This window comes from Drosophila melanogaster, chromosome 3L, assembly GCF_000001215.4.
Source record: "Drosophila melanogaster chromosome 3L".
NCBI classification, from domain to species: domain Eukaryota; kingdom Metazoa; phylum Arthropoda; class Insecta; order Diptera; family Drosophilidae; genus Drosophila; species Drosophila melanogaster.
In genome coordinates this window covers 11,282,384-11,310,134 of record NT_037436.4, presented here as the reverse complement: position 1 = coordinate 11,310,134, position 27,751 = coordinate 11,282,384, and the positions used below count along the sequence as shown (strand labels likewise).

The following is a 27,751-nucleotide window of genomic DNA, read 5'->3' as shown; positions in this document are numbered from 1 at the left end:
TCTCGGTCAGCCCAACCCCCTACCGTTCTCACACACACTCACACGCAACTAAGCCCTAATAATCCCCACTATTTGGCCAAAAGGAGGAGGGAAAAAAGGTAAAACACTGCTACAAAATTTCACTTCAAACATTCGCTAATATTTTCTTTAATAATTACAATTGTATGTAAGCTACAAGAAAAAAAACCAAAAATTTGAATTTTGAAAAAAAATTACTTACAATTATTTTAATTTATCAACAACTTGCATATTAAGGTGATCAATATTGGTACTTATTTTAGGTATTTTAGGATTTATATTTCTTTCAAATATTTTTCTCAGTGAGCATGCGTAAATAAGTAGCTACTCAATTCGTTGTGCCCATTTTTGATTCCCAAACTTGATACTTGGGTGAAGTCAAATTTTAGCATTTCACATTTGCCAAAGGCTAAAAATGTTTCTTTATGCAGATAGTCCTTGTGAATAGTTATCCTGAAAGCAGGGTTTTCTGGAAGAAGCTCTTTGATTTCATGTGAAAAAGGGGCAAGTAAATAGAGAATAACTTTAAGTAGAGTTGAGCCATGACAAATTGCAGAACGCTCAGTAGTTATCTCAATGCCATGTTCTATCCATATCAAATGGAAATGGTCTTAAAAAGTCTCAAAGGAGAAATAATACTATTTCTTCTTCAAAATATAGGTTTGCTTCACATATAACATTTATATGGAATGAGTACTTGGGTTCCAAGGATTTATGGACCTACAATTAAAAGACGTGTCCCATATTTTTAAGAACAAGAAAACATGAGATTTAAGGATAATTCTTAACTTCTTACCCCTCGAGTTACCAAAACACGGTCCGATTTACTTGAATTATAGCCGAGTTAATCCTAAGCCTTATAATTATGCGGTTTTGACTCCAGACTCCAGAGGTTGAACAATTTACCTGAGGCTTTGATATATTTCCTCAGCTCCTTGGGCCTTCCACCAAATCCGAGTGGTTTGATATATATGTATATATATGCCCTGCTACCTCAATTATCTTGTGCAATTGTGTAGGAGATAATCCGAAACTAATTCGGATTGGTTGCGGTCAACTTGTGTGCCGTCATCTTGGGCAATCGATAGGCTCCTGAGTTTGGAGAGCACTTGAATAATCTCTGAGGGATTTGTTTTCGTTGGCCATCTATTATACGCGATAAGATCGCAACGTGAATAGAAGTTTCCGTTCCGTGATAAGGGGGGATTTTAAATTAATAATTCACTCTTGCTGCACGAACGTGAAAAACGACGGAAAATTGCTCAATTTTCCATGCGCACAAGGTAAAACGATGAAAAGAGCAGGAAAAGAAAAACAAAAAAAAAAAATTAAAGAGAAATTTATGCTAATTTTCGACAACTATCACTGCTCAACATCGGTGGAACGTGGATGTGGACGTGGTCGTGGAGGGGCAAGCAACCCACCCGAAAAAGCAGACCCACCAAACCTGATGGTCATGTAATGTCGACCGACGGAGGCAGCGTAACGAAGTAACCTAATTAATTTGTGGCACTCATTAGCAACAATTGAAAATGCCACAGCAGAAGCAGCTCCTCCAACCATCTGCCCCCCCTTTTTTTATTCCCAACCCCCCAGTCACTCGTCGTCAACTCAACCAGAAGTTGAAAATGTCCATAATGAGCGAGGGGGGTACGACTAACGCCCCTGCCCCGCCCACAGTTACTCCAATTCTCCCCATTTCTTCCATCGAAAAGAGAAATTATGGGGGGAATAAAAGTGCTTATGCATATTCCAATTGACGACTATTTGGTACTCTAATTTAAGCAGGCAAAGGATAGGATTCTATATATTTTTACTCATTTTCTAAGTCTTGTTTTATGTTGAACTATTTAAAACTTTAAATTTCAACAGAAAGTTTTGAATCTAATTGTTAGGCAGCACGGCTTACCATTTTTTTTTTTTTTTTTTCATACGAACCTTAAATAATTATAATTGGTACTCACGATTTCTTAAGCGACATATTTATGTTCTTCATATTGAAATGCATTACACTTTTAAATGTTTCAAGTGTGACGTGATCTCAATTTCAATATGGACATACACGATCCCAGTGTTTTGAAACCAATTTAAGTTTATGAATATGCTATAAATGTACTTCAAATGCACAACGTGACCAAACAATTTCCCACACTTTCATTCGCATTGCGAGCCTAACAAACATACAAGCCTCACGATCTAAAATATATAGCTATTCTTGAATTCTACACGATTTCTTTTTTCAACAAATTTATGTTATTATCAAATTGCAGTTAGCATGGCCAACAGAAGATTCCCATCAAATGTCACTTTTTCAATTAGCCAGCCGATAATTTGTTCTCATTGTGACTGTAGCACACATAAAGACGTTTCCGCACATTCTTCAGTAGTCGTCCTGAGATACTTTTATACTCCTCCCAATCCATCAATTAAGATTAATGTACATTTCCATGGATTCAACGATCATTTACAACGATTGTTTCGGAGACAACTTCATCGAAGCGAGGCCATCGATCATCGATCAAATCTTAAATGTTGTCTAAGCAGCTTGCCTAATGATCTTTTTGGTCAAAAAAAAAAAGAGGCTGTATATTTGAAAGGTAAGCACTTTTCATTACGATTGTACCTTACGAAATAATAACCATTGGAGCCAAATTGAATTGTATTTATTGTGCAGCTAGTTGGCAGATACATGCATTGCAATAAAGCAGTTTCATTAATTTTTAGACATTACTTCGATTTTCATTATGCATATTGCATATGTAAAAAGTTTACAATACTTTAAGATTATAAAATACAATTGAATTTTCCGCCGTTCCTGTCCACTTCTCACGCTGTCAGGAAGAGCAAATGGACCCGGCCTAATGAGCAGGTGTAGGGCATCAAAAAATGTTAACTAATTTTCGGCTTTGCTGCGTTGACGTGTGAAGCGCGGGGCCGGGCAGGTGAGGGTAGGGGGCGGGGTACCGGTCACCTGCCCTTTCGGTTAGTTAGCTGGCCAAAAAAAAAAAACAAAGAAAAAACCTTGAATTGTGCGTGAGCCGTCCCTATTCGAGGCCCTGTCAGTCGTCACTCACCGTTCTCAAACTCCCCCATTTTTGGGCATGACATTTCTAACAACGGCCGGCGATATGCAAAATCATTTGACCCGGTCCCAGGGCCCAAAAACCCCATACCCCATACCACATACCCCACAACGCAGTCCACAGACCCGATTGCTATCTGAGCGCTAATATATACCGCTGCTGCCACAAATGCCTTCGGTAATGCATAATTCTAGCCACTTTTCCGGCGCTGGCAACCACCAAAAACCACCGAAACACCAACCAATCGACCGATGGCGGTGGTCAGTAGTCGGTGGCCACAATCGCCGCTTTTGTTGCTTTTTGTTTTCCATTCGGACCCTGGCTGGGAAAATCATTTAATTAACATTTTCAGCCGCCTTCGAGGCGCGAAATTATCACGCATATGCGTGGACTTGCCACAGTGGGTGTCCTTGTGTAAGTTATGCTCAAAATTAATATTTAAAGTAAAAAGATATACGTTTATAAGGCATTTTCTGGTTACAAATAAAATGTATACTCACTAAAAAAGTAAAGAAAAATATTTGAAAAAGTAAAATGAGCTTGCAATCTAGCATTCTAACAAATTCTTAAAAATTTTAACTAATGTTAGAATTTAGAATAATCTTGCCAGAATTATTTATACCAGTTCATATCTATTATTCACAATAAAAAGTGTCTTGAGAGGACTCTTCTTAAAAGAAGAGCATTTCAATTATTTTCTTTAATTGGCGAAAAGCCAGTCCTGGCCTTATGCCAAGCCCATAAACTCTTCTTGAATGCATTATAATTATGATAATTATGGTGAGCCCACTGTAATTGCGTTCTCGACCACTGTGCGACCGCTGTTACTACCAGGTCAGCTGTTTGGCTCGCAACCTTTTTGGCGTAAATTATGATTATGAGAAATGCAAACGCTATCCGGGCCATTGCCGCTTGGCATTTCTCAAAACGCACAGACGTAGGTGGGAGTTATGTAAATACATTTAATTTTTTAGTTTTGCCGCTTGGCGTTTTCCATTTCCAGATCCATTATTGGCCAGTCAGCCAGTCAGCCAGCTTGCCTCCCTTCCTGGGCCATTTGCATGTGAGCCGACTGTTGCGTATCTCACGGATACGCGCTTGAAATACGAGCGGTTCTACCTTTGACTTTGCGCTTATTACCCCTGATTAATTACCGGGTCGAGTTGTGTTTTTCTTTTCGGTTATTTTGCGTCTTCTTTTTCCATTTTTTTTTCTTTTCTCTTCCTTTTTTTTTTTTTTTTTGTTTTATATATTTTTTTGTTGGGTGAGTTCTTTGCTGGCCGTTAAGTGTGATATTTGTAACACTTTGCTGACTTATTGTGTTGGCCAGCTGAAAGGCTTTTAGGGCCATCGTTGGGCCTTTGGATATGGCTAATTAACCCATTACGCCATTATTGTTGCTCTTGTCGGCGGCCAGCAAAGGGTTTTCTTGGCTTCTTTCCGTTTTGGCCCGACGCACACGTGTGCACGTTGCGGAGAACTCCGGCCCTGTATGGCTTTCAAATCTCCGCAATAAATTCCAATTTTGTGCCCTAATGAATCCCAACCGAAAGCCGCCCCATTTATTTAGCCCGGTTTGAGGGCAGCCAAAACAAGGGCCGCAATTAGCCAAAAAAAAAAGCCGACCAAGCCCAGGTGCGATTCTAAAGGTTATTCTGATTTCTAGGCGGTGGTAAACAAATATGACGGCATCTCGATTGCGTAGCGTCGTAAAAATACAATTTAATATTACATAATTCTCGAGATAAATTGCTGATAACACCGATGCATACGAAAAATTGTACAATTTAAGGTTATTACTAAGCTAAATTAAAATTTATATGCCAAATTAGCCAAAGACAGACGTACATACCAGTACCAGTTAGCCCCTTTGAAGGCATTAGATCATCGGCATAAATTGGTAACTTGGCGTTTGAGGAGTGTCAGTTATCAGATAATCTTCAGTTTTTGAGGTGATGTCAGCAGCGGGCTATACATTAACTTAAGATATATAGATTCTATCAATTCTTTGAAGTATCTATAATATTTTGATTTTTAGTAGAAAGAAGCGAAAGATAGCAAGGCTGTTAATTCATTTAACTGCGTGTTAGATTTTTGAAAAAAATCCTGAATTACGAAAATTACGAAGAATCTTCAAGAGAAAAATACTTACCAAAAACTAATTAAACAAATATGAGACCACTGTTGCAATCGATTTAATTAAAATTGGCAAACATTTAATTGACAATCAAAATGCTCACACTGGTTAGCAAAGCAAATTCTATTTCGCATTTAAGTTGACTCCGCAACCCTTGAGACCCCAATTAAAGAAGTGTTTTGTTAACTGGCCGACAATTTGCAAGTCGACTCCCTGCGCGGGAAAATCGGTGAAAAGCGGTGAAACCGCAAAAACCGAACCACAAGAGGCATTCCATCCATCGCGGAAAAGTGTCAGGCTGTCATAGAAAGCCCGCGCAAATGAGAGGAGCAAATCTGGGGGCTCAAGGAATTTATGCATTCCTCGGGTTGCCTCGTAAGTTTCAATTTTCATTGTAAGCCCCCCCTTTTGGTGCGAAGGACATTGGGGGCGTAAGCCCATTGATTAATTTGAAATTTATGATGCTTCTGCGGATCGCAGGGCATCCATAACTTTTGCTCTGCGGTCGCAGACTACGCGCTACCCGCTACTCCTTTTCCCAAATGAAACGCTCTGTTTGCCGGAATGTGTACTCATCTTTCACTCGCGCACGGCTCATATACATTTTAATTAAACGTTGCCGCGCCGGAAGAGCGGCAGCAACAACGGCAACGGAACACTTGACAATTTCACGTTAATCCTGGTCACAGGACCCACAGCCACGCTGGCTGCCTATTTTTCGGTTCTACCCATAATCATAAACATTGAACCAGGCAGGTTTGGCAGTGTTGTGGGTTAAGGGCAGATCATACACTGGGAAAAATGTCGCGGAACAAGGAAAAAATCTAGCAACTTGCTCAAGAATGCAAAGAAGCGCATTAAAATCTTTGTAGTTTTCAGGATATCATTAAATCAAATAGGTTTGGAACTTCTGCAGACTTTAATTTCTTACAAATTCCATTAAATGTTGTACATTATGAGCAGCGAATTATTTTAAGTGTACGCTCGTACATGCGACTTAATTACGCGTGGCAAGCCGAGCGGCTTTTGTTATTATCATTCAGTCAGCCGGTTACCGGTGCCACTAACCACGTTGACCTCCCCTTTATACCCCATACCACCCTACACCCGTAACCCCCCCCCACACTCCTCTACCCGATGGCTGCTCCTTTTGTTGGCCTCTGCCCATTGATGATAATGTTTGAGCGGCATTGGCTGCGCTTAATGAATTTATTTGTTACGCATGGCGTAGTTTGAATTGGCGTTCATGTCAGGACACCGAGCACATTGAGAGAGAAGAAGCAAAGGAGGCTGAATAGTTGGCCGCGCCTTAATGAAATCCATTATTGCGAAACCCATCGCCGAGGCCCAAAAGTAAATACACTTATTGCGGAAAGTGTTGGGCCCAACCCTCGGGACGGACGGACGAGCATAAAACGCAGCAGGAGCAGGATATTACGATATTACGCACTGCGAACGATGTGCGAGGGACGAGTGGGGGTGGGGAAGGGGAAAGGACGAGATTCAGGATTCAGGCGGCAGGAGCCACCAGGCGGAAATGGGAAATGGCAGTGGGAATGGCAACAACGTTAACTGTGCACTACAAAAAATTAATCATAACAAAATCAAGGACGAAACAAAAAAGGATACCCTATTATACCCTATCATCTCTATACTAACTTGAGTGATTATATATGTATATATATTGAAATTTTAGGATTAATGTATATATTAACTTTAAACTAAAGTATATAACCCCTTAAGAAATACAATATCAACCCAAAGAAAAACTTTAATAATGTATTTAGAGTATAAATAGACTATTTGAACCTCAAAACCCTTTAAATTCTTTTTTACGCAAATAATATGACATAACATCCCATTATTTCTCGCTGTGCATCGGTAACTGTAAAGGGAAATGGCACAGCGGAATGTTGTATTTTTTTCGACATGCCAAAACCATCTGATAACGATGCGAACCCTCAATTGACCGTTCTATGAGATGCAAATATCAAGCGAACCCCGACAGCGAAAAATGTTCCATAGCTCGCGAGTTGTCACCAACCGCCACCCTTTCCCCTTCCCCCCCCCCCTTCACATTCCCCTCGCTCCATCGACCTGACCTTAACGATTTCCGGATGAGGGTTGCTATATTGGTATATGCTATATGCTATATGCTATTAAAGCCCTCGAAGCGCCTGCACTTCCAATTTCAACTTCAATCGAATGTTTCGCACATGAGGAGCCATCAATGATGTTTAATGTCATACCGGGAATCCTTCAACTATGTTGTGAGGCGTGTCCATTAGGGGAACGCAAAATCATTAGGGGAGGATAATATCGGGCTATGCAGATGCAATTCAAACGGTTGATGGAACGGCGGAAGGGGTATAATGCCCGGTTGACTAACATATTTTATTATACCAGATGCTGGATTGCGTAACATTCTGAATTGAAAATAATCAATACACATTTAATTATAGAAATTCAACAAAGAAATACATAAATACATTAAAGAAATACATTAAACATTATGTAAAGCAAAAGATGTATTTTTAATTAAGAAACTTATTCCATATGTTTATTAAATTTAAAAAAAATACATAATTTAAATGTAAATTCAACTGTTAAAGCCAGCAAAGCATCTAAAGCCTTTTGGTTTCTAGTTTTAGAAAGAAAGAACCAAACGGAAAATTCCGATTAAGACATTTGCTTTTCAGGACTGGTGCTGCATATAATTAAGTGGTCCTGGTCCTGTTTCGGTCTCTATCTCTATCTGCATCTAACCCACTCCACATGCGCCACATTCGGTGGCTCATTCATCACGCTAACAACGTCCGCAAAGTATCTCGAAGATTGTTAGCACTTTCTTGACTTGGCCATGAGGGCGGGTCGCAAACCATAACGGCCAGCGGCCCACTTGCGTGGCCAGTTATTTATGTTGGCCAGCGAGTGGCTAACTATTAAAACTAACTACTTAGCAAACACCCCCCACCACGGCGGTCCACAAACTTTTTCGGCAAAGTGCCATTTAGTTAAACATTCTGACACATGATAAATGAGTCAAAGACCTTGTGCGATAGATCTGACCAGCCCATCTCCAGTCGACCATATGCGCCGGATCCTGCTCCGTTCGTTTCTATATCCGTGTCCATATCCTGGTCCAGGCAATTAAACAGCCAGAGCTTCGAATCATGTAAATTCACTATGTGCACTGCGATAAATCACATAGCAACAGAACCTATTTAAGAAAAAAATAAGTTTTGTTGCTTAAAAAATGCAGCAATTGAATTTGTAAGTTTCCCTAGAAATGTTATCTTGGTGAATTTTAAAAATATTATAAGATATCTTAATCATATCATATCATATAAGCTTTTTTCGCTGTGCAAATCTGAAGGGATGGGAAATCGGCGAGAACTCATTAAATAGAAAGCATTTAATGCGTGTCCAGATACAGATGAAGATAGTTCTGAAAGATACAGTAATAGAATGTCAGCAGCAGCTGACGGAAGAGTGAAAATTGAATGGGTGAGCGAATGAGTGCGATATCAGGAGTCAAAGTTAGCAGCGTATACCCGAAAAGAAATCCACCTCCTCATCATCATCATCATCAGCATCAGCATCAGCATCAGCATCCCCACAGGAAGGTCATTTAAGTTTTAATGATGGAGTTGTGTCAATGGCGGTGGGATGGAAATGGAGAGAAGATCTTCGAGGGAGGACACGCGAAATGGGTGTGTTCAAGTTGTGGTTGCTGTTTTTCGTGGGTGGCAGCTTTTCCCGCCTCCATTTCCGAACTTTCCGCTAAGAACTAAAGTAGCAAAGTAAACAGTGAACAATGAGCGGGCCAGTTTTGGTGGGCGGGTCTCCGGGTAATAGCCAAGTTTGATGCGAAAATTGAAAGAGGGTGTCGACGACGACTGTACCATACACACCGTTATCATTCACCGGACCGAGTTACCAAACCCATACCACTCGATACCTTCGCAACGACCCGGGCAACCCTTTAACATCTTTTCAGCAGAAAAATATTGTGAAACTTTGCCAACAAAACAACTCGAACCCATTCCATGCCACTGCCACTGCCACTGCCACTGCGATGCGAAAGTTTGAGAACAATGTCAATAGAATAGTCCCCGGGGGACAGGAGCCACTATGACTAAGGGCTTTGTACCTATCAAATGATTTGGATTCTAATTAAATGAATGCCCGAAACTTTCCGTGGAAAGCAAGCACGAAGGACCAGTATCTGTGCAGCAAGGACCTTTCCATAAGCGTCTTGGGAAGACTTTCCCCTAGTAACGACCCTTGGATCTTGAGAGGATTTCGTAATTAGGGTTCGGGCTTTACATGGATGATGTAATTTAATACAGAGCCGCGTATGCTGTTTTCTGCTCTAGTACATATAATTGATACTAATTTATTCAAATGCCCTTTAGCCATTCCATTGATTTTAAAGATAGTCCCAAACAAAGTGCAACCTTTTTGTTTTCGAGCTCGTTAATTACATTTTAGAGAACTCGATGTATATTGTTTTACTTTACGGATAGATAGATAGATAGAAGAAACTCTTTGAAGCACACGTAATTCAATCGCCGATGAGCAAACAAAGTTGCCAATGAAAGCCGCAAATCTCCAGAACGCCTCACGTTGTTTTGTGTTGGCGTTGGCTGCCAGCCTTCGCAAATCGGCCAAAAGCAAAAAGTTAATTAAACAGATCCCAAGTGCTGACCACTCGAGTGAGTAGTGGCGTACGAATGGGGCGAAGGGGCGGAGGAGCGGCCTGTCTATGGGTATTAGGCTTTATCAGATGTGCATTCATTCAAATGCACTTCCTTTGGCCGCTCACTCAACGTCGACTTCCCGTTAGCACGCGGCTAACTTGGCCAACTCGGACCGAACTGGATCGACCTGGCTGGCCATCAGATACGCATCAGTGGCAAAACTGAAGCAAATGCGCACAGCGAAAAAAATATTCCCATCAATTCTATGCTTTTTGTGTAATTTATGCAGTCAAAAAGTGATCATCAGTGAGAAGAAAGTTACATAGTTATACTATTTATTTGTTAATTAATTTTGATAACTTTATTATGGCCTGCAATACCACTGTATCGATTGGTAAAATAATGGAAAAGTTTTAACTAAAGTCATTATCTATTTACAAATGTCTGTTTTAGGTAATTACGTTTTTTATATGTTATTTTATTTAAATGCATTAAAAAATTAACTATTACTCGCTTCCTATGTTTAGACCTTTTTATTTGTATCTTGCTATTGTCAGCCTTAACTTTTCTTGTACAGGTTATATTCCCCTTACCTTGGCCAGAAAGTCTCTGCCACACAGAGGCATTAACTGGCCAACTTACTCTGGCGGCACTGCATTTGGAGGGCGACTGGCTGCGGCACGAGGAAATGGGGAAATGCTTTTCCAGCGCGGCGACAGCTGCGTGGCTAATCCGACAGGCTAAACAGTTGAACAGTTGCCCCCGGGGGAGAGGTGCTGCAAAAGAGAAATAAATGAAAGGAAAAGGAACGGGAAAAGGAAAGAAAAGCATTGTGCGATGCATAATTGAAAAAATGCGCGGGGGATGGGACGCAAAAACATCGTCAGATAAACAGCGAGTGGGGTTTGGCGGGGGTGGTGGTGCGGTGGTGCGGTGGTGCCAGGGCAATTGCAAAAATAACAAAAGACAATGCCGGAGTGGCGACGTCCCGACGTGATGTTGCAAATTGAATAAAAATATGTATTTTTACTTATAAGTATTCCATATAGCCAACGTCAACAGCCATTTCCACCAAAGTGCACGCAACGACAAACGCTTGCTGCAGCAGCAACAGCCACTGCAGTAACACCTTCAAAGTTGATTGATAAAAAAAAGTGTTTGACTGCAAGGAAAACGCTGAGCTCCCCTAATGGACAGCTGGGTGGGGGTCGTTGGAAATGTGCACAGAGGGGGGTGGGTTGGGGAGCTTTTTGGGGGGCTAGGGCCTGACGTATCGAGTTGCTGCTCTAATGTGACAGCTCAATGCATTTTAGATGGCAATGACAAACTGAATTGGCAACAACAATAATGCAGCAGCAGCAGGAACAGAAATTGCAATTTATATATTTCTTGGTGAAACAGTGCGGATAGAAAGTATACGGTCGTGTTTTTACATAATTATTATTTGGTATATAGCTATGAAGGAAGCAAAAATAATATGAAGTTTTTTCTTTTTTATAAAATTACTTGTCGCAATAATTTGTTTTTTAATGGCTCAGAATTATTTGCTTAAAGTTGTGTATGCATCAACAAACTCAACCATACTTAACACTTATAATTTATATGTTAAAGCAAATATATACATACATAAATTATTTTTTTATAATCCTACAATTTTCTAAGTTTGGTTTTCAAAGTTTTTTTTAGACTTTAATCATCTTGGGTTTAACGCAGTAACATTAAACTGTTGCATACTTTTTAGGGCCCGTAAAACTTTTTCTTCATCCGTATGATTACTTTTGTGGGCCAGTGTTATGCTGTATCATTCATTCGCACTCAATCGCACAAACACATTTAAAGGCAGCGAAGTGGCGAGAACTCTCGCACCGTCGAGAATCATAACGTAATAAGGAACCTGAATGTCGGCGAATGGAAAGCGGTCGAAAAGACGGGCTGGCAGAAGAAGAAGAAGAGGCGGAAAAACAGGCAACGCAACCGAAACTGCAACTGAAATGCTGCGCAAACAACTTTGAACGTCAATTTGTCACCCGTAGCGAGAATTGAATGCAAAAAGCTTTGCGCCACATCGCTGACGTCGCGTCGTTTCGTTTGCCTGCCTGACGCAGTCCGAGCCAATTTGGGATGGGGTCTAATGTGCCGCAGTCACGCTGCAGGCCAGGTTATTTTCGCCGACTTTAATGGCGATTAATCACACTACTTTGGCCTGGACGCACTTGCATTGGCACAAAGGCAACTAAGGAAATGCAAACACTTTGGCGTTAATGAGTAAGCGATCGCTTATACATCGAACAATTTGATAATTTTAATTATTTAATTCAAAAAATACTTCATCTGGCCCAAGATGATGCCTACCAATATTCAAGTATATAGTATCTAAATTTTAAATTCAATCATTTAAAAGTAATTATTTTAGTACATACACATTTCTGTATAGAAAGATTAGGGATTAACGGAACAAATACAATAAAAGTTTTTTATATTTTCGTTATATGTTGTAAATCCTTAAATTTAAATCTTTCACATTTAAGCGTCAGCGAAGTGGCTGTGTTTATTAACTTCTTGTGCTGCAGGGTATGCATAAGTCCGTAAAACCGGTTTTTTGTCGAGGTAGGTGCATGGTAATGTCAGCTTAATACCGTTATCGTAGGTGCGGCAAACACGTCGCTGCAGCTGCGACTGCGCCGTCAACTGCGGCAGCGTCCCTGCTTGCTAATGAGCCGTTAGGATGGACAGCAGAAGGAGAAAAAGCCGCAAAAGCTTCCGCAATTCAAAACAGCTGAGCTAGAACGAGAAGGAGCGATTGTGCAAGACGAAATGCAAAACTGATAAGAAAAGTCCGTTTAACGTGCTCCAAATATGTGTGTGTATGCCTGCGTATGAGACACGGAAATTCGGTGAAATTATACAAAATATTCGCACGTGGTTTAGGACACGCCATTCAGAGGAGAAAGAGAAGACATATGTACTATGTATGCATGTGTGTGTAAGAGCTGGAAAAGAAGAGAGGGAGTGCAGGCGAATGCAAAATCAAAGTGCTGCCTACGTGAGCGACACCTTGCGATTAAGTGACAAAAAAAGTTCTCAAATAAAGATCGAAACAACTAATACCCTATCGGCAAACAATTTGATACAAACTTATTAAATTCATTATTCATTAAATACACATTTTGGACACATGCAAAAAAATATCGGCTTTAAATAATGCTTGAAAAACTTAAACTTTAAACTATGCTAGAAAAATATCTGTAAATTCAATTCTTGCTCTAAAGTTTCTTATGGGAAATTACTTAAACCTCCTTTTTAGTTAAATAGGCAATACTCTTTGTAAAGGGTATAATGAAGCAGAATAGCTGAAAGACAAGCCCGAAAACGTCCAAACTCTCCGTGAAATGCAATTCCTTTTTCGATTCTTTTTCTGTTATTTTGCTGACTCGCTAAATTTGTTACCGTGTTTTCGAGCTTTCTGCTGTTGTTGTTATTATTTTTGCTGTGTCCAGCAGCAGCAATAATAAGAACAACAACAGCAAAAACGACAGTGGCAACGATAACAACTTCTCAGCCGTGCTGATGAGAGAAGTGCGAGAAAGAGAGGGAGAGTGAGAGGACCAGGCAGCAACAATATTTACAGCTTTAGCGGCCAAAAGCACAGTGGGGCAAAAGATGTTTTAGGGAAAAAATTATTCATAATTGATGTCCCAAAAAAGGCATGTAAAAATCTCTCGAAGAAAAATATATTTTAGCAATTATTTTACGACGTGTTGATTTTTTTAAATATTCAATCTAATATTTTTTTTAACTTTTTCCGAATTCTTTTAACAACTGAACCATAATATGAATATCGAAATAAATTTAATCACGAACACAAAATTTCTATAAAGCAACTTTAACTTCAGTTATCTATCTGAATATTTTAATATGTTTATTCTATTTTTAATGAAAGCCACCTTGTTCTACGTGATTTTTGCCAACGATCCCCTACTTGCAACACGAAAGCTGCAGCCGCCACACTGTGCCATGTGTCGCTGTTTAAAAATAGGCTTTTGCCTAGATGCTTGTGTGTGTGCTCGTTGGTTTCCAGCATCTCATGGTCGCCGCCGTTTGGCAACCGCTGCCACATGCGCAGAACGATCGGATCGGGCCCACTGTGCAACGTGGGGCTGTTGACGACAGCAGCAGCAGGCAGTCGTAGCAGCAGCAACAGCAACGATCGCAAGTCGCGACACGAGCAAAGCGAACGGAAAGGTGTGTGGACCAGGGGGCGGGGGAGCGAAGAGCAAGTGACGAACTTACGGCCAACAGCAGCAGCAACACCAACAACAACGGCAACCGGCCCGTTTGGAGCAGCGCGCATGCCACACACAGTTTAAATATGTGAAATTAGTACAAATCGTGATTTCAACAGCGAACGACGAGCGACGAACGAGCGTCGACGAAGTGGCGACAACCAAAAAAGAAAAGCACGAGAGAGCAGCAGCAGCAGCAGCAACAGCAGTAATAGCAAAAGCCACAGGCAACAACAGTGGCAGCCACAGCAACAACAATCGCTAGAAAAGCAGCAGCAACACAACTCACCTCAGCAACAAAAGCAATAAAGAAAACTGATAACACCAGCTGGAATATCAGATGATTCACCAACAACAACAACATCGAGGAGCAAAAGCAACAACAGCTGATGCCACAACTTCAGCACAAAGAGCAGCACACCAGCGGTAATGAAACTCAAAACAATAGAAACATTGAAAATAATATTTACAACAATACCACTATCAACCACTTGAGCTAGCACAACACCAACAAAAGCCAAGAATAATTACACCAACGCCAAACGGTACACCAACGAGAACTTTCAACAAGAGCAACTTTAGTAGAAGTAACCGCAACAATAATAATAATTACACCAACATTTATACCAATAGACAACAATCTACAAACAACTGTAACTTTTGTTGGTGTGCTCTCTATAGGGGCAACAACTACCCCAGCCGCAGCAACACCACGTCGCACATCGGTGGCGACCACAACAACAACAACATGCAATAAAACAGCTGATAGCGACAGCAGCAGCAGCAACAACAAAGCCTGCCATTATCAAGCGAGCAACAACAGGTCGCGAAAAAAAAAACAAAAAGCCCGCCTGCTGCAGCACACACACACATACACAGCCATACAGAAGAGCGGGTGTGCGAGAGAGAGAGGCAAAGACAAAGTCGCACACCTTTACCTTTGCGTTGATTTTGGACGTCGCAACTGAACAACTGACGCTTCGCGCTCGCTCGCTCTCCGTGGGACTCGCTCTCTCTCGCACAAAGTGCAGCTGAGCTGCCGCCGCCGCACTTGCCGCTGCCACAAATACAACACGGCCAGCTGAACGAACGCTCTACGCTCGCCGCCGCCGCTGCTGCCGCCAGTCGAAAGTCAAAAGCAACGTGTTGTGGACGCTTTTTTCGTCGCGTCGTTGCGTTGCGTTCTCTCTCTCTCTCACTCCTTTTCCTATCACCAACACAACCATACAACCGACACACCAGTACACCACCCACCAACCACCCACCACCCCGAACCCCCGCGCAGGCTGGGAAAACTTTCACCATTACCAACAACAACAACAATGTCCAGCAGCGCAGCCACAGCGCAGTTCAAGCTCGATGCCAACTCCAATGCCATTGCTTTGATAGCCGATGTTGCCACGCTGCCACTCCCCCTTTCGCCCACTGCAACAACAACAACGGCGGCGTCGGGAGCAACAGCAACCGCACCAGCTGATCGCGTCGAATGGTCGCGCTCGACGATCTTGAACTTCATCGAGGACTATCGCCGGCAGCGAGTCCTTTGGGATCCCAATACCAAAGGTTACCACATTAAACAGACCAAATACGAGGCACTCAAGCTCCTGAGTCAGAAATATGGCACGGAAATTCGTTCGATTAGATCGAAGATCAAATCCCTGCGCAGCTCGTTTCATCGGGAGCACGGTAAGGTCCTGAGTGGACGAAATCGCGGCGTTATCTATCAGCCCATGTGGTTTGCCTACGAGGCCATTAGATTCATACTCGATGGCGAGCGGGATCAGGATCGCGATCAGGATCAAGATCAAGATGCCGAAACGGAAACGGAAGTGGACGAAAAGCTAGCCCTGATGCACAGCCTGGATCTGGAGCAGCTGAAGGCGGACAAGCTGGTGGACAGGGACATCATACTGCAGGTGGAGCAACAGCAGCAGCAACACGATGAGCTTACCGCTCGCATTGCGGCCACTGTGGCCGCCGTTGCTGCCGCTGCGGCTGCAGCAAACGCTCGAGATCGGGAGCGGGATGTGGATACCGCTGGCGATATGGATACCACTCGCGAATTGGAACTCGAGGAGGCGGCGGTCGGCGGTGGCCTGATCGAATCCTCCTCGGCGGCTGTGGTAAGTGGTGCTATTGCTGTTGCTTTTTCTTTGGCCAACCCATGTGTATACCTCCACCTATTTTGCATGTGTCTCTCGGCCTTTAGTTTTTTTTTTTTTTTGTTTGTCGTATTTCTTTGGAGCTTTGCATGTGAGCGCGTGTGAGTGCCAGTGGTTTGACTTGTTTTGCGGCACCAGGCACAGCACACGCGCTGCTGCTGTCGCCGCCTTCGCCCGCCGTCGCTGTCTAGCGGTTCGTCAAAGCCAGCGGCGCAACCGGTGGCGCACAGTGGGACAAAGCCTAGACTTTTCTGATAGCCTTTTGAGGTTAGGAACATTTTGTGATATGTCCGTTAATATGTCAAACGAACATAGCTATTTCAAAAGTATGTGCATTACAGCAGTTGGACACAAGTCGTATACGTAATTAATTTAACAAATACATATTTCGAGTAATTTTACCATTGCACTAGTAATAATTCAATTTTCATTATACTTGAGTCGGAAAACTCGAGCCAGAAAAGCAAATGAGGTTAAGAAGTGTTAAGTATTTTTTTTGTTGGTATACGCGACGTATGAGTATTTTTTTTTCAAATCAACTAAATGAAAAGACAATCCTTTTTAAATATAATGTTTATTGTGGGTTGTAAAAATACTTAAAAGACGTAGTGGCAAATATTTACCAAATTGAAGAACAATTGTTAAGATACGTGGCGTATGAGTAATTTTACCATTGCACTAGTAATAATTCAATTTTCATTTTACTTGGGTAAGAAAACTCGAGCCAGAAAAGCAAATGAGGTTAAGAAGTGTTAAGTATTTTTTTTGTTGGTATACGCGACGTATGAGTATTTTTTTTTCAAATCAACTAAATGAAAAGACAATCCTTTTTAAATATAATGTTTATTGTGGGTTGTAAAAATACTTAAAAGACGTAGTGGCAAATATTTACCAAATTGAAGAACAATTGTTAAGATACGTGGCGTATGAGTTTTTTGAATATTTGTATAGGAAGTATGGGTCTACATGGCGTATACGAAATATATATATATTTTTTTTTCAATTTTTTAAAATCATGTTCCTTGATGTAATTGTAATGTTAATTGATGTTTACATATTTTCTCATAATTTTAGAAGTTTTTATTTCGTTGTTATTGTGTTGTTTCGTGGGCTCTATTTATTTAAGTGATTTGCACAAAATTTATTAAGCCCACTGTGCTCGGTAGCTGCTATTGCGTTGCGCTTGATAAGGCTGTATTGGTGTTAGTGTGCCAGTGTGTGTGTGTGTCAACTGGCTTTGATTTGCGCTGCCGCTTCTGCTGTACACACCGCCAAACCTACAAATGCACATACATATGTATATCCATAATGCATACACATGTGTGTTGCATCAGCCGTAGAAATCGACGGCCCCACGTTTTGCACCGAGCCACGCCCCTCGGCCCCGCATCGATGCTCCGCCGCCCCCAAGCAGCGGTAGCTCCAATATGATTACACATACATACATACATACACACGTAGCAATATTAATATAGCAAGTTGCTGGACTGCGTTTCGTTATTCCTATGTCGCCTCGCCCGCTCGTTCGTTTTTGTATTTGATTCCGATTCTCTCCCAAAAAAAAAGTACGAGACTTTTGGGCAGAAGCTCGTCCAGCAATCGGGCAACTTCAGCTGAACAGCGAGCTTTCACCGAAGCTCCGAAGAAGCGCTTGCCAAGATAGATGACCAATAGGCTACATAGTTCGATCGGCTTTCCGGAAATCAAATAATCTTAAGTAAAAAATAATAGATGCAATATTATCTTAACGTCAATTGAAGCAAACAGCAGTATTAGTCACATTGTTCGCCCCACTAAGACGCTGATAAGGCGACCTTGACCAGTATAATTAAATAAAGTTTGTGTACCTTACGTAAGTAATGGTAATATTGCAATCCCATACGAATTTATTGTACTTTCGATATACACTATATACTACATATTTTTTATATTAGTACAGTCCATTTGTTTCGATTTGACGTTTTTTAGTTTCGAATATATTTCAAAAGAGTCATTAAAAAAGAGGGTTATGATAGGACTTACTTAAATTCATAAATTTTTAGTAAATATATTTACCTAAATATAATGTTTACTAAACTAACTACAACCCTGAATTATTGCTAGAAATTACAGACTTAACGCCATAGAAATAGGGTGTTCTCTCGTCGATGTCTTGATGCGTTTCCCATTATTTTGTGATATTTTTCGTCTGTCATATTTTTTTTGGTCACTCGTCTCACGTCCGTCTGTGAGTCTGTCCACCAGTTGGTCCACTTCGGTGTTGACTTGGCTGCTGTCCCGTCCGTACCGCCCCCGCCCCTAAAACACTTCGCTCTGCCCCCCCCCCTGTCCAACACCCCCCTCAGGCATCTTGTACCGCCGTGACTAATTTAATCGCCAGCGGCTCGACTGGCGAGTTTGCATCGACTTTTGTGTGTGTTTTTGTGCCTGAGTTTGCTTTTTATTATTATTCTAATTTGTTTTCTATTTCTCTGGCGTTTCTCGCTTTGCGTCTGTCTGTCCACTACTATTATTATGTTTTGTTGTTTTCTTTTTTGTTATTATTTGTCTGGCAAATTCTCCACACTGCCATAATTGTATTTGTTGTTGACTCTACTACGGTCTACGCTAATTCTAGATTTTTTGTTCGATCTTCGCAGACACGTTCCTCTTCCGATTTGGATGGCGAGAATTACTGCAACATCAGCGCCGAGGATGTGAAAACAGAAATTGTAAGTACCCTCCGTTGATTGTTAATCGCACTTTAATTGAATTGACGGGTTGAAGTTACTTTTTGGGGGGATAATTTAACATTTTTTTTTTATACATCACAACCCCTGAAGTGGCAAGTCAAGTGGGTGTGTGGGTGCAATTAGTAAATCATTTTTGACACGGGACTGGGAAACGAAATCACTTTTGAATAATGTGTTTCAAATTAGTAGAAATAATGATAATGATCATATTAAGTATCTTTATATAAATAAAATCATATTCTTTTAGCCAAATAAGTCATTGTTGTAACGATTACATATAGGCAATTTTTAATGATATAATCTAGTTGGCAGTTATTTAAGAATCCTCACACATCTGCTATTTTTTCGATTATATATTCCAAGCAAATAGTACGATTAGATTGCTTATTCGATAAGGCAGCAGTGTATAAAATTCTGTAACTAACTTAATTCGATGACGAACCTTATCACTGTGACGTCCACAACTTGAACATTGACCGTCCAAACTTTTGAGTCCCTGAAGGTCATTGGGTGTTGCCAAGGCAGATATACATAATACATCCGTATATCGCTAGTGATAAGCCCTAGAAGTCAAAGGCATGTGAATCACATGGTACTTTTGATTCAAAATTTTAGAAACTTTACAATATGCTATGAATATGAAATATTTGCCAAGCTGCATTTGATTGCAAAATGGCCCGACTAAGATGACTCTCACTATTGATACTTTCACAGACAAGGTTGTGCCCACAATTTAATTTAATTACTCAACTCGGGTTGCTTATCAAAGTACCCACATGTCCCAGTCATCTTTCCCTTCAGGCAACTTGGCAAGCCCATGAATCGAATTGTTTATACTATTAGTATACAGAGCGATGCGCTTCTAGTAAATAGTTGATGAAACAACTCAGCGATGATTTCGTCAGACATTGATACTATAAATATATATGTACATATAAGTATAGCGAAACACGTTCCGGTATTTTTTGACCGGCCCATCTTTAGCTAAATAATATATGCAGCTGATGAAATATTGAACAGATTTTACTTGGCAAAAGGGAAAAGCTCATCCTTCATCCATTCAACCTTGTAAGATTCTCTGGGAAAAACTCAATTTATTATAGCTTGGGCATTTTTAAAATTACATTTATTAGCAAAGTAAATGTTACTGTTCATTTTAGTTTAATTAAAATTATTAAAAGTCTTGATTGGAATTTTATATAAATTATATATATTTTGTTGACATATATTAGATATATTTGTTTTGCTGGATTATTGTATTGCATCTGCTTTAAGATACTTTCGCAGTGTACACCTTTCAACACCGTCTAAAACACAAACGTATACCCCGTTTTTTTCCTTCCTTTGCCTTAAACCAAACAGATCGAACACGAATCGGAGCTGGGGATGCTGGATCGTCGGACGAGCACGCCGTCGCCCATAAATTACTACAAGCCGACGGACCTAACGTACAACCACCGCAAACGTAAGGCGATGGGCGTGGAGCACGTTGTGGGCGCTTTGACATTGACGCCCATCAAGGTGGTGGGCGGAGCGGTGGGGGCGGGAACGGTCGGTTCCGCTGGCCACCAACAGCAGCAGCAGCATCAGCAGCAGCAGATGAACCACAGCCAGCTCGCGTTTCAGGCGCTCCAGCAGCACTTTAGCCACAATCACGGTCTTAGCCTGAGCCACTGCAACGGGCAACCGCAGCAGCAGCAGCAGCAGCACCAACACCAGCCACATCATCAGCAGCAGCAGCAGCAACAAGCGTTGCATCTGCAGCACCAGCAACAGCAACAACATTCCAGTAACATGGCACAAAAACGTGATCGTGATCGTGATCTCTCAACGTCAAATGGCAACGGCAACAGCAGCAACACCAATAACACCTCCCTGGAACCAATAGCAACATCCAGCAACTGCAGTTCGAGCAGCAGCAACAACAGCGCTGCCACGCCCCCCAAGCCGCTGTTGGGGGGCGGCGGACTGAGTGCCAATCATGTGGACGAATATGGTGTATTCGGGGAATACGTGGCCATAACCATACGCAAACTAAAGACGTCCAAGTCGAAAATAGTGGTCAAGCACCTGATCAACAATCTGCTCTATGAAGCCGAACTGGGTAAATACGATCATGGGATGCCGGCCAGCAAGGAGCCACCGCAGTTGTACAATATGCAATAAAACTAGCAAATAAACGGGGATAGGATTTTGGATATTGGATAAATCCGACCAAAAACATGTAGACAAACTACGACGTAGACAGGGGGGGGGGAGTGGAAGAGACAACAACCAACGCACTAGTCAGCAAAGCAACAATTGGTCAAAACCAGAGCCAAGAATTAGTAGAACCAGGGGGTTTAATTGGATGGTTGGGGAGGGGGGAGGGGGTGGGGAAAGCGGGTGACATGAGCATTTCATTCAGGGACAATGACCATATAAGTACTTTATCTATATACATTTATAAACACATAAACGATATCAGTGAGTATATCCGAAGTCAGTCAGTCAGTAAAAGGAGTGCAGTTGAATTAGGGGTGAAACAAACAACATACCATTAATTAAATTGAATTAATTATAAATGCTTTAAACGTTAACAGTGTATTTTTATGCACACACCCATATACATATATATATGCTACGTTTATAAATATATATATATATATATACTTTTTATGATTATCGTTTTTTGATTTCCAGCGAGCGTTATATTTTTGATTTTCGTTTTATTATATTTACATTTGGCAATAACACTTTGAACTCAGGTGCCTTTATTTTTTTAGTCAATTAAGCCTTGTTATCTTATGCATAAAAGGGAAAGAGCAAACAAACAAACAAACAAAACGAACGCGAATTGATTGCAAAATGTCTACATGTAATGCAAATAAATGAAGCCGTAACAACATGTAAATTTAATTAACTTTTTATCGCATATGCAAATCCATATGTATAAACTTAATTCTGTAAATAGTCTAAAAGAAAAAAAGGAGAAAACAATGAAACATGAAATGTGCAAATCTTAATTTTTGTTATGCATAACTAATTTGAATCGAGCGACGGGCTCCAAATAAAAATGCAGAAATGTTGAATTTCATTTTGAAAATGAAACGAATGAATTTTATTAACTTGAAAGGGCAATTGCCAATAAAATTGAATTTTATTCACAGAGGAGTAATGGCTGCACTATGATGATCAAATTGATGATTTTTTAGTTGGAAATAAATGAATATATATGGTATGAATATGGAAGTTAGTTTCGTCAGCCTTTCTATTTGTTAATAAACTAACAAATTGGTGCAATGCATAACTTTTGATGATCCAGTTTATTGCGCAATATCACGACTTCTATCCTTAGCGAGTAAAAGGGTTCGATTGTGCTGTGAATATTGCTTAATTATTCCGACTGTCAGACTTATTGAGCAACTACCGCCCAGAACAATGAGGCCTGTTGTTCGCCTTCGCTGCGATTATTCATATTCATAGTCAGTCGTATTCACATTTACACTCACATGCTCGTCGAGGGTCTCGTCCATAAATCACAAACGCTCTCAACTGTATCAAAGAACTAGGCAATTTAAAGGAGGGGCCCCGCAAGGCAAACATTAATTGCTAAATAAACAATTCGGAAATATATACAAAAAAAATGATAATAACTAATTTATCTTTTATGGATTGCCCTAAGCAAATTTCACTTTTTTAGGGCATTTTGTTTACGCATCGCTTTTATAGCCTTGAATAAATGATAATATCCGAATGGTTCTTTGAAAAAGCTATTATTGTTGATAGTTCTTGATGGAATAGACTTCCGATCTTTGTTTGGTTTCACTCACACTCATTTTGAATTGGATCTCTAAGGTTGGATTTTAATCATTAATGCAAAAGGTACCGATGACGCAAATTGAATACTTGATTTTCACATCTAATGGTTAAATAGTTATTAATTCACAATTAACAACACTTAAATCCTGTTAAAATAATATATATAAATAGTCCATGATTGCACGGTAAATAAAATGACGAATCGTCTTCGTACTATCGATTATTAACTTAAATTTTATTATTATTTATTTGTGATGAGCAAATGTACTTTGTGATATTTGTGAAAAGCCGCAGGTTTTCGCTCGTATTTGTACTGTATTCATTTTTCCCATTGATCGGCGATAAGTGATAAATTAGTTGCTTTATAACTCAAACAGTCTGTTTGCACTAGACGGTGTTAAAAGTGATAAATGGAGCAATACAATGGCAGTGCTTAATCCCATTGATCCCGCATTGACGTAGGTTTCCGCCTCTAAAAGAAAAGCAATCCACCTACTGCTTTTAGGCGATCAAAGAAAAGCCCGAGCAGATGGTAAATATTTGCACTCGAATCAGTAGTGTTCGTTTCGAAAAAGCAAATAGCAAATAGTTTCAAGACGCTACTATAGAATCAGTAGGTTATTTAAGGTCGTTGCCAATCATCTGCCACTGGCCCTACCCCACTGCAATTTAGCATTCAGTGGTTAGTTATCTGCCCCAGCGAAGCAAAACATTCTGTTGCAGCCACAAGAAGTCGCCCAACTGTCTGCAAATGTAGATTACGCTCATCCACAGCTCATCCAATTATAGACCGTTCCAAAGGTTCCTTTTGCGGATGTGGAATAGATATGGGCTGCCACTAGTGCTTAATAAACTTTTGAAGTTACTATTTTATAGGATGAACAACAACAAGTTGCAAGCGCAGTCTTAAAAATTCAATTGATAAGTGTAAAGTTTTAAGATTTCATACTGGCTACAAGATTGTGCTTCTATAAATAACTTCTTATTTGGCTTTTATAATAGTAAAATGTGATATTCACTATTAAATTGAAATAACTTACTAAATATAGGCTAAACACAGGCACAGTTATCGCATACCCTGTAAGTTGCAACCCCCAACTTTTGTGTAATTTCCTTCGCGACACGATAAGTATCTCAAACTGTGTTTGTCGTTTTATCACCACTTTTGACGGCCTGTGACTACGAGTAATCATGGCAGGCAAATATCAATCATGTTCAGGCACGAATACTATGTACATCTGTACGTACGTATGTATGTGTGTATGTACGCATGTATGTACGTACGTATGTACGTATGTATGTGTCCACAGTGCCATTTGCCTTCCGATATAGGCGTCGACATCCCCAAGTTCAGTTCGTAGAATTGGCGCTGTTTTTCTACGAATCCAACTCGATCGTCTGCCACTTGGTCTCTGTGTTTTCACTGCACAGGGGCGTGGTTGTGTGGGGGGCGGGGGTTTGGGTATAGGCATTCGACGCTGCGATGTGAGGGGGGGTGGGGGCGGGTGCTGGCAATTGGCTTAAAGCTTGCCATCTGGAAATGACGCAATGTTTTCGAAAACACATCAACACCCGAGTTGCCTCTACAGTTGCTGTTAGCTTATTGTTTTGCTCGTTGTGTTTCGATTCGCTTGGCAAAATCAACAACAGCAGCTACAACAACAGCGATTACAATTGTTAATCTATATGGCATATAATCCTATATATATAGGTATATATATACATAGTTTGTATGCTTGTACATCGCGTAAACTAATGATAAATTCTAGTCGCGTATCCAACAATAATAGGACTGATTGATGCACTAGTAGAAAAATTAATCGAAAAAACTAAAACAATTTATACAAGTTTGCTCAATATAAAGATAGGTATTTTTTAACAAATTAAAAAAACTAAAATAATTTATACAAGTTTGCTCAATATGAAGATAGGTATTTTTCAACAAATTGATCGTTTTTGGATACATTTTTCTCATTGTTTAGACACTGCCAAAAGAGGGCTACGACTTTAGCTACAATGTTGCTGCTGTTATTGTAGCAACTATTGTTGCTGCTGTATGGGCCATAATGTTATTTACAAGTATTGTTGGTTTTCTTCCTCTTTTGTTGCTGTTGTTACTTTGTTTGAACAGCTCGTTCTTTGTTAATGTTGTCTACAAAGCCATTGGTGTTGTCTTGTGTCGGCAGTGTTGTTGCGTTTGTTTCTAATGTTGCTATGTTGCTTTTGTTTCTAATGTTGCTGCTACTGCTTTTGTTTTTGATGTTCCTGTTTAATGTTACTCCTGTCATGTTGCAGTTCCAGCTGTCAATGTTGCTCTCGTTCCACATGTTGTTGTAAATGTTGCTTAGGTTCCACATGTTGCTGTTAATGTTGCTCTTGTTCATATTCCCGCTGTTACATATGTTGCTTTTGCTGGAATTGTTGATAACATTTGCGTGTCTAACTAATGTTGCTGGCATTGCTCTTGTTTCTTTTAAAATTGCTGATAAAATGTTGCGGTATTATTGTTGTTCTTTTCTTTATCGTACATATGCCCCATCTTCTTGCTTTTCGCTCTTTAGTGTTAGTTGCCTTGTTTTTCTCATGTTGCTGTTACTCTTGATGTTGCTCTTGTTCCAGATGTTGCTTTTGTTGCTTATGTTACTGTTGCTGATGTTGCTGCTGCTAGAGTTGTTGATACCATTTAGCTATCTGATGTGGCTGTCATTGCTCTTGTTTCTTTTAATATTGCTGATAATTTGCTGGTGTATCATTGTTTTTCTTTTTTTATAGCACTTGTGCGCCTATCTTCTTGCGTTGCTACACATCTGTTAATAATACTGTTTTAGTTTTTTGTACCCTGCGTTCGTTGTTGCTATTGTTTCTGCCGCTGCTGCTCTGGGGGCCCCATGTCAGCAATCAACAGTTTGCCATAAATTATTTTTGCAAAATGCTCACGCTCCAATGCGACCCCAGGGAATCAGCAGCATATGCACACACTGAACAAACATATATGTACATACATATATGTATGTACATTTAGTACTGTATATGCAGGGAATGATAAGCTGCGAAACACATATATATGGTCCCATTGCGATTGTCGCGCAATCGAGCATTGAGCAAGTCCCCCAGCGAAACCCCATCCCCATAGCCATTTCGAACCGACCAGCCCCAACCGGCTGGCAACCCCATTTCCCAACCCATTCCACCTCCAAGAACATCTCCCGCAAGTCGCCAGATAAAGATAATAGTAATAACAACAATAATAATAATAATAAGAGAAGCCAGCGACAAGAGCCCTGCATTTGTCACTTCCAACATTGAGTAAGGTTGGAAAGTGTTGTAAATCAATTAGGCAAAAGCCTTCGCCGCCAGCTGAAAGTAAGACAGTTAACTACGTATTACACACAGAAAAATGTAGAGTACTTATCATACTAGTACTACAAAAATATTTGTGTATTTAAAAGATACCAAAGTAAACCAATGTCTATCCGGCATTAAATAAGGTTACTAAAATATAGAAAATGTATCTATTAACTATTTATCCTCAAAAGAAACTACTATTATAATATGTACAAGAACTTATGAAAATAACTTAAATATAGTGATTATTTTTCATGTTCTGAGTTCTTAACTTTTTTGTGTCATAAAACGACTACTTTTGCTACTGTGCACAGTTCCATAAAAGTAGTAAAGTGGGGGACTTGCACTGCCATTATGATTTATGGCAAAGCAAAATGCATAAATGCTGTTCGATCTGCTCGGGGATTGCATCTCCTGGTCGTAAATAACCCAGGGCCCGGAAGCCTGGAATGGCCAAGAGAGCTGGCCAAGAGCTAATTTGTTGCCCTAATGGGACACCAATCAGGTGAGACGCAGATGGCAATGGGAATGGCTGCCCGGTTCTGCCCGACTGTCCATCCAACCGGCAACATTCATAAATAAATCTATTTTCGATGGAAGGAAGTCTTGGCCAAGTGCAATTTATTACCAAAATGCTGACGCATTTGAGATTTCTTCAGCATTTCGTTTCAATTTCCTATCCAATGTAATTTATTTGCTATTATTCTTTCAATTGAGTTGCAACTAATTTGTGGCGTAAGCATTTCGTTTGCTGAGCAACTCTTTATAACCCAATTGAGATACAAAATTCTACTAACAAAGTCGTAAAAATGTAAAGATAGAAACATAGAAAGTATCAAACAATTTCAGGCTAATGTAATTACAATTTTATTTGCTTATCGTGACTTTAAAACTGATGTAATGAAAAATTCCATGCTGCAAACGAAATAATTTACGAACCATAAAAATGTAATTTGTTACATTTCTTTTAATATTCACATTTCGGTGTTGCGCTGACATTCACCAATCAAAAAATGAATGTAGTTCATTTGTACCTATTTAATAATGACAAGCAATCAAAAAGTCATTTGCTGAAAAAAATGTCAATAAAAATCGAACAATTTTAGTAAGCAAGTGTGGCAATCTGTATCAATTTAATTCGGTTAAATTCGATGTAGAAAGCTTTTATGTTCGAACTCACGCAAAATATTGATCTAAAAATAATTAAGCCGCGCAAAAAAATACACAATTTATTATACATTTGTTGTATTGGATAAGCACTTAAATTAAAATTTAATTATGTGCACATAATAATAGGAAAATCATTTGAGATAAGACCAAACGGATATTTGTATTTTTAGGATACATTTAAGCACATCATCAGGAAATATTTTTTGGATTTCGTATTACACATGTATGCACCATAATATTTTGTTTGCATGTATATATATATATACCCTTGACTTCATTTTCCGAGACAAAAAAATTAATTTTTGCACGGATTTTCG

General features: G+C 40.1%; 1 protein-coding gene and 1 long non-coding RNA gene across 4 annotated transcripts; one reads left to right on the top strand and one right to left on the bottom strand.

Annotated features, from left to right (window-relative positions):
* The first annotated feature begins 14,215 nt into the window (after positions 1 to 14,215).
* Positions 14,216 to 22,199, top strand: Dyro (Dpt-YFP repressor by overexpression). Of its 3 annotated transcripts, NM_001274779.1 has the most exons (4): positions 14,216 to 16,347; positions 18,767 to 18,799; positions 19,026 to 19,097; positions 20,481 to 22,199. In NM_001274779.1, the coding sequence occupies exons 1-4, from the start codon at positions 15,547 to 15,549 to the stop codon at positions 21,282 to 21,284; spliced, it is 1,710 nt and encodes a 569-aa protein (NP_001261708.1). In that variant the 5' UTR covers positions 14,216 to 15,546; the 3' UTR covers positions 21,285 to 22,199. The 3 variants fall into 3 exon arrangements, with proteins under 3 accessions (NP_001261708.1, NP_001261707.1, NP_648457.1); NM_001274778.1 differs by lacking the exon at positions 18,767 to 18,799; NM_140200.2 differs by lacking the exon at positions 18,767 to 18,799 and having other exon boundaries at positions 15,347 to 16,347.
* Positions 22,200 to 24,954: 2,755 nt separating this feature from the next.
* Positions 24,955 to 25,404, bottom strand: lncRNA:CR45404 (long non-coding RNA:CR45404). Its single transcript, NR_124881.1, has one exon. It is a non-coding gene; the product is annotated as a long non-coding RNA:CR45404 (long non-coding RNA).
* Between the last annotated feature and the right edge of the window lie 2,347 nt (positions 25,405 to 27,751).